At 43.7% G+C, this 12,934-nt stretch overlaps 1 protein-coding gene across 1 annotated transcript in view; it reads right to left on the bottom strand.

The window, feature by feature from the left end:
* Window positions 1-12,934, bottom strand: part of LOC126188864 (uncharacterized) — a 245,249-nt gene that overhangs the window by 166,485 nt on the left and 65,830 nt on the right. Inside the window, exon 4 of the mRNA XM_049930512.1 lies at window positions 1,151-1,284. Coding sequence (XP_049786469.1) covers window positions 1,151-1,284 — 134 coding nt within the window. The remainder of the gene's footprint in view (window positions 1-1,150; window positions 1,285-12,934) is intronic.

Genomic DNA, 12,934 nt, shown 5'->3' with positions numbered 1-12,934 from the left:
CAGCAAAATCGCTAAATGTAAATATGGCTTACGTGGAGACCAGCCCCCTCACCACTACAACCCAGACTGCTATGCGCATGCACCAATCTGGCAGCTTCAGCGCGCCAGAAAAATTCTTCAGGATAGCATCTGACTGCTTGTTGCTACTGCTGATACAGCTAACAGTCACACTTCAGTTAGCCAATGTGGGAGAAGGTACTGGCTATATGCAACTCAACTGTACATGCAAGTGAGTCCACGCACTTACTCAAACAAACTTAATGTAAACAGTTAAACCGTTGTGAGGTCACGCTCGTTGGCAGCAGTTTATTCTCATGAAGTAATCCATAGTTTTCATCCTTAAGCATTTGACACATTTTGCTGTTTTATCAGTTCTTCCCAGTCAAAATTACAAAAATTTAACTGAAGATTAAAACAATGAAAAATTCCTGGAATTCTGAAAAATTCCCAGGTTTTTCCCGGATTTCCCTGTTGTCCCAGAGCGTATAAACCCTGTGAATTTCACCTCTGACAGGGGGAATATATGTGTCACAAGCATTGTATCAAATTTTGACATGGGCCATACGGATGTCATGTACAAGTGACAACTTACTGATTCTGGGCGATGTCACTTGCTTATCACTGGGGATTGTAACAGCAACAGTGTTAAAGTTAGCTTTCATGATAACCACAAAACCTACCCTTCTTTAAAAGAGCTGAGAATGTAAATACTGCCACATAATGTAGTGAATCTTAAATGAACACTTGCCGCAGCTTTCGTATATTTCTGACATAATATGCTTCAAATAAAACAGAATTTTATCACCCTACAGTTATTCACTTGTCCTGCTTCTATATTTTTTTATTCCAATGAAAGGAACATGCACAACATACAGCATGACTGGCAACCAAATGCATAGTAGCTTATTGTCTTTGGATAATATACACAAAGCCTACTATTTTTACAGTTGCTAAATACAGACAAGTAACTATCAACGAAACTAGAGGAGGATCAAAGCCAGCCTCATTTTCCTTAACCAGTCCACATACCAGTGTACTGAGATAACATCCATAATCTTTTCACATATTCTTTAAAGTATGTGAGCAAATTGAGTAAACTTCACACCACACATAAAATAAACAATCTAGAGTAAATTTAAAAATTACATACTATTTGATGGATCATACAGCTCTCCTACTAAAGAACAGGTTTCACCATTCGTTTGACGAAACAAATAGCTCCCCAGTCGAACGTCCAAAGGTTGTGTCTTATAGGCTGTGTACCTTCTCTTCTGTCCATTAATCCTAAAGGCAGAGGACAACGAGTTAAATAAATCTACCAACATGCAAAACCAAGGATTATTAAAATGAAGCGATAACTATGACCATTTAAATGTTTCTTCACTCATTACACATTACAACAACTAACTTACAATTTCAAGCTTTTAATGGTGTACGGCATCAGTTATTAAATGTGTACAAATTCAACTGGCTGCTGCTTCACTTTTAGTAAGAAACTCTAATGTACAAGATCATGAGAAAATATCAGTTAAAAACAAAATCATGTCAAATGAACCAATGATAGAAAATTTGCTGAGAGAAGGCATTGTCTAACATCCAGGAGGAAAAGCAAAAATCATTTTCTTAACGAAAGTAGTACTTAAAGACAAATGATAATTTCTAATTATTTGCAAGTGAATGTGTGAAACTCTTGACAGCTGCCAGTACATAAACAATCTGCTACCATTTGTACAGCCTCTTATGCTCTTATAAAGATCAAAAAACTTTGTAATGAGTGATACAGACTCAGTGACTTATTCTACGGAAGAGATCCACCAGCTCCAGCTTAACACTGATGACAAGATATAATTAACAGAGTATATGCTGTAGAGCTCAGTTGAGTGTGTTTGTGCACCTAGCTTGATGACTTTTCTTGAAATGTTCACAAAAGCAAGTGAATCCAGTCACTGCAATGTTACCCAAAGTCTCAGAAGTGCTGCATTCAGAAATGTTGGTACAAAAAGCACATCTGGTAAGGTTACGTTTGAAAGCCATGCTCCTCCAAGTGGGCAAGTGACGTCACACCTAGCTGATAGAGTAAGCAGTCATAAAATTTCAGAAAATAGTAAGGAACTGTGTTACTTGTGGGTTTTCCTCCCACAGTAATAGGTAACCAACAGTCAGCAAGGCAACCAGTACAACTCAGTCCATAGAATCAGCAAATTGAAAGGTACACGTAGTATGCACTTGTAAGCCAGAACAATATGACCACCTGCTCAAACCCATGTTGTTCTACCTCTGGAATGCAATACAGCAGCTATTATTCATGGCATGGATTTAACAAGTCAAGTCCTTGGAAGATTTCTGGAGGTATGTGACACCAGATGACTTAACACAGGTTGTGCAGTTCTCATATGTTACGGGCTGATGCTTTATGGGTGCAAAGCTGCACATGATAGCATTTCAGATGTGTTCCATAAGGTTCTGAACGGTTGAATTTGGTGGCCAACACATCATTGTGATGCCATCGCAGTTGGTGAAAACAAAGTTTGAAGGGTTGCAGATGGTCTGTAATAACACGCACATAGCCCACAGCTGTTATGGTGCCTTTGAAAGCTACCACAAGCCTCATGGAGAGCCCAAGTGAATTTTCCACCATAGCATTATGTTGCCTGTAGCAGCCTGTTTCCATGACGTTCTGAGCTGTCATTGGCCTGGATGACGACATATCTGGACACAACCATTAATTTGGTGTAAAAAAATGTTATTCATCTGACCAGGTGATGTGCTTCCATTAATCTGCAGTCCAGCGTCAATGATTCTATGCCCACTGCAATCACAACTGACGATGCCATTGGGTCAATATGAGAATACGTAGGGGTCTTGTGCTGTGGAGTCCCATGTTCAATTATGTGTTCTGAAACACTTGTGCCTACACCAGTATTGTATTCTGTCATCGGACTAACCACAGATTGATCCCTATCCTGCTTAACAGAGCGCACAATCCTCCACCCTACATGTTCGATATGCAAGGGCATATAACACCTCGTCACCTACTTATGGCTTCACTGTCCTTCAACCACTTTGCATAGATGTTCATGACAATAGCATGCGAACAGCCAACCAACCAACATTACCATTTCTGAGATGCATGTTTCCAGACACTAGTCCATAACAATCTGCCCTTTGTCAAGTTTAATAAGCAAGTGGAGCTCCTCATTTGTAACCCGTATCATCTTAGAAATAATTCCCTTGATGCACTTGACTTCCCTTACCATATCACTTGTGAGTACAGTAACCAAGCAGCATTCAATCTCATGGTGGGCAATGGTCGTATGGTTTTGGCTCGTTAATTTAGTTAGGTAAAATTGCCATTTAATTATACATACATATCATTAATCAATGATTTTTATAAAATGATATAAGAGACAATCAAATGAATGGAACCACCAGATAGCCTGTTTAAGGATGAAGTTAGAACATACCGTGCTTGCATTGATAGCATGCGATATAGCAATAGTTGCTGCTATTGACACTGTAAAATAACATGCAGACTCTTTATGAATTTCATATATCAATGCAGAGCAGTTTATAGTTTGTGAAACCCCATCATCCATCAATGTTAATATTTGCTAAAGTAAATGTTGTTAATTTTATTTACCATATTCCAGTGCTTTAAATATTACTGAAGTTAGATATGTAGAACTCACAACAAGATATCATGGCATTATACCACATGTGCTCAAAACAAAACAAAAAAATGGTTCAAATGGTTCTGAGCACTATGGGACTTAACATCTTAGGTCATCAGTCCCCTAGAACTTAGAACTACTTAAACCAAACTAACCTAAGGACATCACACACATCCATGCCCGAGGCAGGATTCGAACCTGCGACCGTAGCTGTCGCACGGTTCCTGACTGAGCGCCTAGAACCGCGAGACCACCGCGGCCGGTCGTGCTCAAAACAGCTAGACAGTAATTTGAAAAGTCTGTGCACCCTCTACGTAGTGCTAAATTAAATCAAATTACCAGCAGTTCTGAGACTGTTAAATTCAGCTTAAAGATCTCACTTTCTTAAAAAAAATGTATTGCTATTGGCCAACTTTAACCTGGTTACTAAGGAATATACCATGTAAAAAACTGTATGTTCCTACCTACCTACCTACCTACCTACCTACCTACCCACCCACCCATACACACACACACACACACACACACACACACACACACACACACACACACACACATTGTGAGGGGTGTACCGCTGAAATTCGATTACTCAATAAATAGTACAATTCTCAAGGCTGTCAATTCAACTAAGTACCTGGGTGTTAAAATTACGAACAACTTCAGTTGGAAAGACCACATAGATAATATTGTGGGGAAGGTGAGCCAAAGGTTGCGTTTCATTGGCAGGGCACTTAGAAGATGCAACAAGTCCACTAAAGAGACAGCTTACACTACACTCGTTCATCCTCTGTTAGAATATTGCTCCGCGGTGTGGGATCCTTACCAGGTGGGATTGATGGAGGACATCGAAAGGGTGCAAAAAAGGGCAGCTCGTTTTGTATTATCACGTAATAGGGAAGAGAGTGTGGCAGATATGATACACAAGTTGGGATGGAAGTCATTAAAGCAAAAACGTTTTTCGTCGCGGCGAGATCTATTTACGAAATTTCAGTCACCAACTTTCTCTTCCGAATGCAAAAATATTTTGTTGAGCCCAACCTACATAGGTAGGAATGATCATCAAAATAAAATAAGAGAAATCAGAGCTCGAACAGAAAGGCTTAGGTGTTCGTTTTTCCCGCGCGCTGTTCGGGAGTGGAATGGTAGAGAGATAGTATGATTGTGGTTTGATGAACCCTCTGCCAAGCACTTAAATGTGAATTGCAGAGTAATCATGTAGATGTAGACACACAAAGCCTCGTTGTTTCAGGAAGTATACAAGATCAATTTGCATAATATGCAAGGAACAAGATCAACAAGCCATCACACTTGATACTCAATGTAGTAACATTAAATGAAGTATAACCTGTAGTTAATAGTAAGAATATGCCTCATTGGCCACAATGACGGTTCTAGTAAGGCCGTGATTAAAGATGCACAGAATCCAACAGTGGATGATAACTTATTGGTTGGGAAGAAAGAAGCGAAATTTATGAGAAGAAAATATAAATGCGGTATTCTGATACAACAAACTGATGATTCGGAAGAAGGGGGCAATAAATATCCAAAGTAGAATGCACATGCTGGAATCAACTAAAAAGAGGTAATGTCAGGACCGTGCAATATCTGTGTTTCCAATGCTATCATATCAGAACATGTATATCATACATGATTCAGTCTTACATGGACACCCTGAATTCAGATAAATCCTGAAGGCAGAAGATGTAGTGTGTTCATGTACACTATGAAGTATGGTTACTTCACCCTTCATACTATTACCACTAAGATCATCCTTCAGATGAGGGTGATAGCCTTCAGACAAAAATGAACCAGAGTACCTAAAAACAATAAAGCTAAGGACTCCTGTCATGTTTATCTGGAACTTCTTGTCATTTCATTGTGATACCTTGGGCACTCTCATAATTCTAACACTGTGTAACACCATCTCTAACCTTGATAATGGCTTCAGTTCAGCAAGGAAGAGAGTCCGCAAGTTTCTTCAACAATAATACGTCCAGCTAAAGTCTCTCATTGATTATTATAGCAAAAGGAGCTAGCAAATTACAGGAATGTTGATTGTTACATGTTAGTCCACATGCATGGCTTCAAACACTGAGCAATATTTGCCTCTTTCAGCTGATGATACACTAGATGACTTGCATCATTTGAAAAGAAGCAAAACTGCAGCTCATCAGAATACACTGCATGCCTACAATCAGCTACTCGAAGACATGCAGCTATATGCACTGCTGTGGTCAATGGCCTTTTGAAAGATAACACTATCCAAAATGTCGATCACATACATTTCTCTTCACAATGTTTGTTTGAAAACTAGTTGAGATGGACCTGCATTCACTGAAAGCAGCAATACCTGTCATGTTTAAAACTGCCATTAACATGGTCTGATACTTACCTCCAAGACATGTTGGTCAAGATCTTTTTATGGGCACTATTCTTGCACCACATTACATGGCTGCAAGTAGCACTCCATTTCTTGTAGATATGTAGGACAACCTATGTGCATACGTCAACAATTTGGGCGACTCCAGTCACAGTGTGGTTACGAGCATGCCCAAACATGATAGCCCCTTTCTGCCATAAATCTCTTTCATATGTATATTTACAATCCCTGTCTCCCAGGTGTGAAACTGTTGGTTGGTTTAAAAGGGAGGGGGGAGGGACCAAATTGCGAGATCATCAGTCCCTTGTTCGCAGTAGAATAATTACCCAAGGGAAAGAAGAAAACACAGAAGATATATGGCACAATAACAGGAGAAAGGAAGAACCAGAAGAACAACAAGAGGACAACAAATACTACAATGGACAAAACGGGACAAGAAAACTACAGAGAGACTCAAGAAACAGGGAGAAGAGATTAAAAACAAGAAAGCAGATTACCATGGCTGGCTGACCATGAGAATAAAAAAGGAGAAGCCAGACACTCTGCACTCATTAAGACCTCCAGCCTTTAAGTCCTAGGGTGGAAGAGACAGAGGGACAAAGGACACGTGCTAAAACTCAGATCAAATGATAAAACCCACCCTCACGAATAAAACGTAAAACTAAAGCTGTTGTTGAGGCGCTGTTGCCCAAAATCAAAGGTACGGTGCTGGGAAAGTTAAAAGTCCACTGCAAAGTGGCTAAAAGTGGACAGTCCAGCAAGAGGCGGACGACTGCCATTTGGGAGCCACAATGACACTGAGGTGGGTCCTCGTGACAGAGGGGGTAACCATGTGTGAGTCACGTATGGCCAATGCAAAGCCGACAAAGAACAACTGATTCCCTGCGAGAAGCTCGCAGTCTCCTTAATGACAGACAGTTTGTTACGCTTACTGTTATGCCACTCTGTCTCCCAAAGCCAAAAAACCTTGCAGCGTAAGACAGAACGCAGGTCAGTTTCAGAGATGCCCACCCCCAGGAACAGTTTCCGCGTAGCCTGTTTGGCCAGACTGTCAGCAAGTTTGTTGCCTGGGATTTTGACGTGTCCCAGGGTCCACACAAACACCATTGAGTGACTGGACCATTCCAGGGCAGAGACGGAGTCCTGGATGTTTGCTACCATAGGATGGTGAGGGTAGCACTGGTCGATAGCTTGTCAGCTGCTCAGGGAGTCAGAACAAAGAAGAAACGACCCACCAGAACAGGAACAGATGTACTGAAGTGCATGAGATATGACCACAAGCTCTGCAGTGAATACACTGCAGCAAGCGGGCAAGGAATGGTCTCTGTGGACATAGGTGAAATCAACATTACCATCAGCCATTGAGCTGTCGGGGGTAAACAACTTCAGAGCCCAGGAAAATGTCAAGAATTGAGAGAAAGTGACAGTAAAGAGTGGCGGGGTTAACAGAGTCCTTAGGGCCATGCAAAAGGTCCAAATGAAGCTTCAGCCATGGTGTACACCAAGGAGGTGTATGTGAATGGACCTCAAGTAGAGGTGGTAAAGGGAAGGACTCCAGTTCGGAGAGAAGGGATCGCATGCGAACCATAATCGTGAGACCTGACCTGGGCCACCAATGCAGGAGATGAACTGCTGTGGGTGGGAGGAGGAGACAGTAATTCGGATCCTCAGGTGAACTATGAATGTGTGCAACATAACTGGTGAGCAATTGCGCACGTCGGATCCTCAATGGAGAGACTCCAGCCTCCACCAGGACACTGAGCACTGGACTCATTCTAAAAGCTCCTGTCGCTGGGCGAACGTCACAGTGGTGCACTGGGTCAAGTAAATGCAATGCTGCGGGCACCGTTGAACTGTAAACTAAACTCCCACAGTCAAGGTGGGATTGAACAAGGGCTCTGTAGAGCCGCAGCAGCGTAGAGTGATCTGCATCCTAGTTGGTGTCGCTCAGGCAGTGGGGGGCATTGAGGTGCAGCCAGCACTTCCACTTAAGCTGACGAAGGTGAGGTAGACAAGTCAATCAGGCATCGCAAACCAGTTGTACGAATCAATATGTCCCCACCAGAGTGAATGGATCATTATTAAGATAAAGTTCTGGTTCCGGATGAACAGTACGATGCCGATATGATGCCGACGGAAGTGCATGACTCACGATTTCGCAGTTGGAAACTGGAAGCCGTGGGCTAGAGCCAATGGCTGCGCCTTGTGAATGGGTCCTACCAATACTGGTAGGGCAATACAAAATGCAGAAGTCATCCCCACACAGAGAAGGGGAGAGCAACGGCCCTACAGCTGCTGCTAGGCTGTTAATGGCCACTTTAGAGGTCACTGTGGCATGTAGTGAATGAGAGGACTTTCCTTTCCATTTGCTGTTTGAGGTTGCGAAAGGCTGGGGGGATAGTTCTCCATTGCAGAGGCTCGAGCATAGTGCTCAGCATTTGTGTTTGCGTCGATAGAGAGCACACCATTATGTTAACGCCAGGGACACTGTTGGGGTATGGTACCCAAAAAGACGTCTGACCTTCATCCAGACTTGGGAAGGTGACGTATGGCACCGAAGGGTCAACACTTACCTCTTCCAACACTCCTGTTTCCGTCGTCTTATAACCATGCAAATGAGAGCACGGAGCTGCTTAAAGGCTACTAGGTGCTCTACAGATGGGTGCCGCTTATGTCACTGTAGAGCTCACCAACAGTCCTAAATTGCCTCAGCGACTTCCGGTGACTACGAAGGGACTGTCTTTTGCCGGGGGCACTCTAGAGAATGAGGGATCGTGTTTTTTGCTGTAGAAGTGATTGTTGTAAGGCGATTGTTGTAGTGACCTGCTCAATCACAACATCGATGGCACCATGTGGAGGAGATCAACAGTGACAGTAGAGGTGAAGGCTACCCAGTCATGTGCATGATGCACGGGGACTGACAGGAAGATGGGGAAGTGGTCACTACCACCCAAGTAGTCATGTGCTCTCCATTGGATAGATGGGAGAAGTCGTGGGCTGCAAATTGATAAGTCAATGGCCGAGTAACTACCATGAGCCACATGGAAATGCGTGGTGGCCCCAGTATTTAAGAGGCATAGGTCGAGATGGGACAGTAAATTTTCAAAATATCTGCCACAGCCAGTAAGCATGGTACTACCCCACACAGGGTTATGAGCGTTAAAATCTCCCAAAACTAGGAAAGGTTTAGGGAGATGATCTATCAGTGCAGCCAATAGCTTTAGGGGTACTGCACCATCTGGAGGGAGATATACATTTAGGCAGTTATTTCCTGTGTTGTCCGTATCCTGACAGCCACAGCTTCAAAGAGGAGTTTGAAGGGGCACAGGTTCACTACATATCAAGTTCAGGACAAAAATGCAAATTCCACCTGACACTCTATTATATTCACTGCGGTTCTTGTAATATATCCTGTAGCCGTGAAGGGCAGGGGTCTGAATTGCTGGGAGAGAGATTTCCTGGAGGGCTATGCAGAAAGCAGGTGTAAAGCTTAACAGTTGCCATAGCTCAGCCAGGTGATGGAAAAAACCGTCGCAATTCCACTGGATGATGACGTGATTGTGAGACAGGGAAGGCATAAAACACTCAATGAGGCAGCCTATGCCTCAGGGTCACCTGCTGCCACCGACTTATTTCCTGAACAGGCTACATCCATTGTGTCTGAGGGTCTGGCAAGATCTAGGTCCTCAGCGGACGCCAGAATCTTCACCTCATCCTCAGACGCAGAGCTTGTTTGCAGCAGTGGTGTGGGTGCCACCACAATTCCCTTGGTTTTGGGGGTCTTCTTTCTGGATTTCGCTCGCTGATCCTTGGGTTTCTCTGGCTGGGAGGGCATCACTGATTCCATCTTTGGGACGCCATGAAGCCCTACGACCATCTGCTTTAGAGCACTTCAGCGACTGGCGGGTGTCATCTTTCCCACTAGCAGAAACCTGGGAAGGGAGTTACCCAAGCAACCCCTTGCTAGCGAGAGCAGCCGAATAAGACTTACACTTCTCTGGCTGAGAAGTGGGGACTGGTGTCCCCAATGGTTGGGGAGACATTGCTCCCGAGGTAGGTGGTGCGGGAGCAACAGGGAGGGAAGTGCCCATCCCCCCACCATCAAGGGGGCAGGTGTAGTCTTCCGGCTCTGAGAGCCGACTGGAACTCACGGAACTGATGGGGCTACAACTGTTCTCGTAGCAGCAGCGTAAGAGGTGGTCATAGCCACAGGATGTAGGTGTTCAAATTTATTCTTAGCCTCAGTGTGGGTCAGTTGGTCCAGGGTCTTGTATTCCCTTATTTCCTTTCTCACTGTAAAATCCTACAATCTGGTGAGCAAGGGGAATGATGCTCTCCGCAGTTGACACAGATGGGAGGAGGGGCACATGGAGTATTGGGATGGGATGGACGTCCACAATCTCGAAACGTGATTCTGGAAGTACAGCGGGAAGACATATGGCTGAACTTCCAGCACTTAAAGCACCACATTGGGGGAGGGATATATGGCTTAACATCACAGCAGCAGACCACCACCTTGACTTTCTCGGGTAATGTGTCACCCTCGAAGATGAAGGCACCAGTGGCAACCTGATTATCACTCGGACCCCCAATGGACATGCCGGACGAAATGAACTTCTCGTTGATCTAAGTTGATATGCAGCTTGTCGTCGCACTGAAAAAGAAGGTCCCTGTAGAATATAATATTCTGGATCATATTTAAGCTCTTAAGAGGCATGATGGCAATGGAAACATCCCCCAGCTTGTCACAAGCAAGTGATGCCTGTGACTGAGCAGAGGATGCCATTTTTATCAAGACTGACACTGACCTTGCCCTTGCAAAAAACTGAGGAGTTAATGGTGCAGGCATCAGCAGAGTGATCCCTGTGTTGTCAGGGGGCTACAACTAGAGATGGGGGATCCGCTCTTGAACTAATTCATAGAGTTCAATCTTTCAAAGGAGTGAACAATCAGTGATTCAGAAAAAAAGAACAGTAGCTCCAAACGTTTCCCACGGCAGAGAGAGAGAGAGAGTGAGAGAGAGAGAGAGAGAGAGAGAGAGAGAGAGACGGAGCATATCAGCAGCGCCTCTGCTGGTCAGAGCACAGGGCACGCCACACAACACAGCCAGCGCCGGCCTCTGCCCTGCTTCTACCTTGGCTGCCTGCATTGTGCAGTGCCCCATTGGATTTTGTGTTTCACATATGCCGTGCCGTCTCTGTGCGTCGTCTGCCGTGTGCACTGTGCAGTGTCTGGCGCAGCTTAACTTCGCATCGCACTCTGTCGGCGATCGTTTCAGTCACACGTCCTGCCCTCTGGGCAGTTGATGCGAGCAACAGGACAGAGAGCCACCTAGCGGATAACATAGGAACTACTTGCAAAAACCTGCTCGCAAGGGAACGGACGATTTGTCTCGGAGCGGGTGAGTTCACCGCTCCCCCCCACCCTCGGAACTCGCCCGCTCAACGCTCACCCCACCGTCTCGACTCTAGGCAGAGCGTCGAGCAAAGCGACTCAGGTGTCACTCTGGTCTCTGCGGTCTCAGCTCACGCAGTAATACAGCTCGCGGCTCGACCTGCTCGACTCAGCGCCTCTGCATCGGAGTTCGTCCCCACTGGATATTGTTCTTCGTAGTAATACCGCTATGTATATTACATTATTATGTTATGTATACATCAATTGTTTTTATTTTATTTTTATTTGTTTAAACTGATTAGATTAGGTTCCTGATGACTCCTCTTACTATAGGATTTTTATTATGGACACTCGAATTTACGCTTTAATTACGAGCGAACCGATAAACGTATCGCAAAATGTGATACACCAATATTTTCCTTGTTTTATTCTGCGTAAGGCTATATGCAGCACTTTCGTTTTACAGTCAAATTTATATTTTTTTTTTCTTATTCTGGTACGGATTTTGCGATTTTAGGCGTCTTCGAAAGGAAACGTTCACTTTAAAAATATATGGCTTGCGATGTATTTGTATGAGGTTAATGAAATTTTAATACATTATAGCCAAATATATTGTTAATGTAAATCTCAAATACAACATTTTCCGATCACCCAAAAAACCACGATAGTGCAAAATAAATCAATAATCAAAAACTTTGTCATATCGTGGAAATTTCAATAAACAATACAAAATTCTTACTCATTATCTGTGTTACTTCAAAATAGGATCAAATAAGATCAAAATACAGGTATAGTACTGGAATAAACCAAGTTTAAAGGGCAATGTGCCTTCCATTTATTTTCTATTGTAAATGAGTGATGAGTCATGAAAAAGAGCTAATTCATTTCAGGGAGTGAACAGTTCTGATCCAATCTCTGAAAAGAACAGTTTTGCCCATCTCTAGCTACAACCAACAGGGTACATGGTGGCCCCACCACAACGAATTGGCTACTGTGCTGGATATGAGGTCCAAAAATTCCATGGTCATCGACGGCGGAGAAAACGACACTGCATAGTGGGTGGAGGAAAATGCACCCAGGAAGGTGTCCTCATCCAAGAGGTGCAGGATGAGCAGTACTGCAATGCCTTGACGAGAAAGTGGGCTAAAGATCTGAATGCACCATGGACACGATGCATCATGTAAGGCACCCTTTCCCAATTGGCTCACTCTTCGGGGGAATTTTGAAAAATCGAGGTCAAACCCTACAGGGGATCATCACATAAAGGGCGAAAGGTATGAGACTCCTTTTAGTCAACTCTTATGACAGGCACGAATACCTCGGGCCTATTCTAACCACCGGGACCACAGTGGGATATGAAACTGTAAACACCTGTAGAAGACACCAGCAGTAGAGAACCATGAATCTCTCTTGGATGGTCTCATTTTATCCACTGGTGAATCATAGGTTTCTTGTTCACTCAAAGTTTACTTACAACTTCTTCATTATT

This window comes from Schistocerca cancellata, chromosome 5 (genome assembly GCF_023864275.1).
Source record: "Schistocerca cancellata isolate TAMUIC-IGC-003103 chromosome 5, iqSchCanc2.1, whole genome shotgun sequence".
Lineage (NCBI taxonomy): Eukaryota > Metazoa > Arthropoda > Insecta > Orthoptera > Acrididae > Schistocerca > Schistocerca cancellata.
Note: the sequence above shows the minus strand (reverse complement) of the source record. Positions and strands in the feature narration are given on the sequence as shown.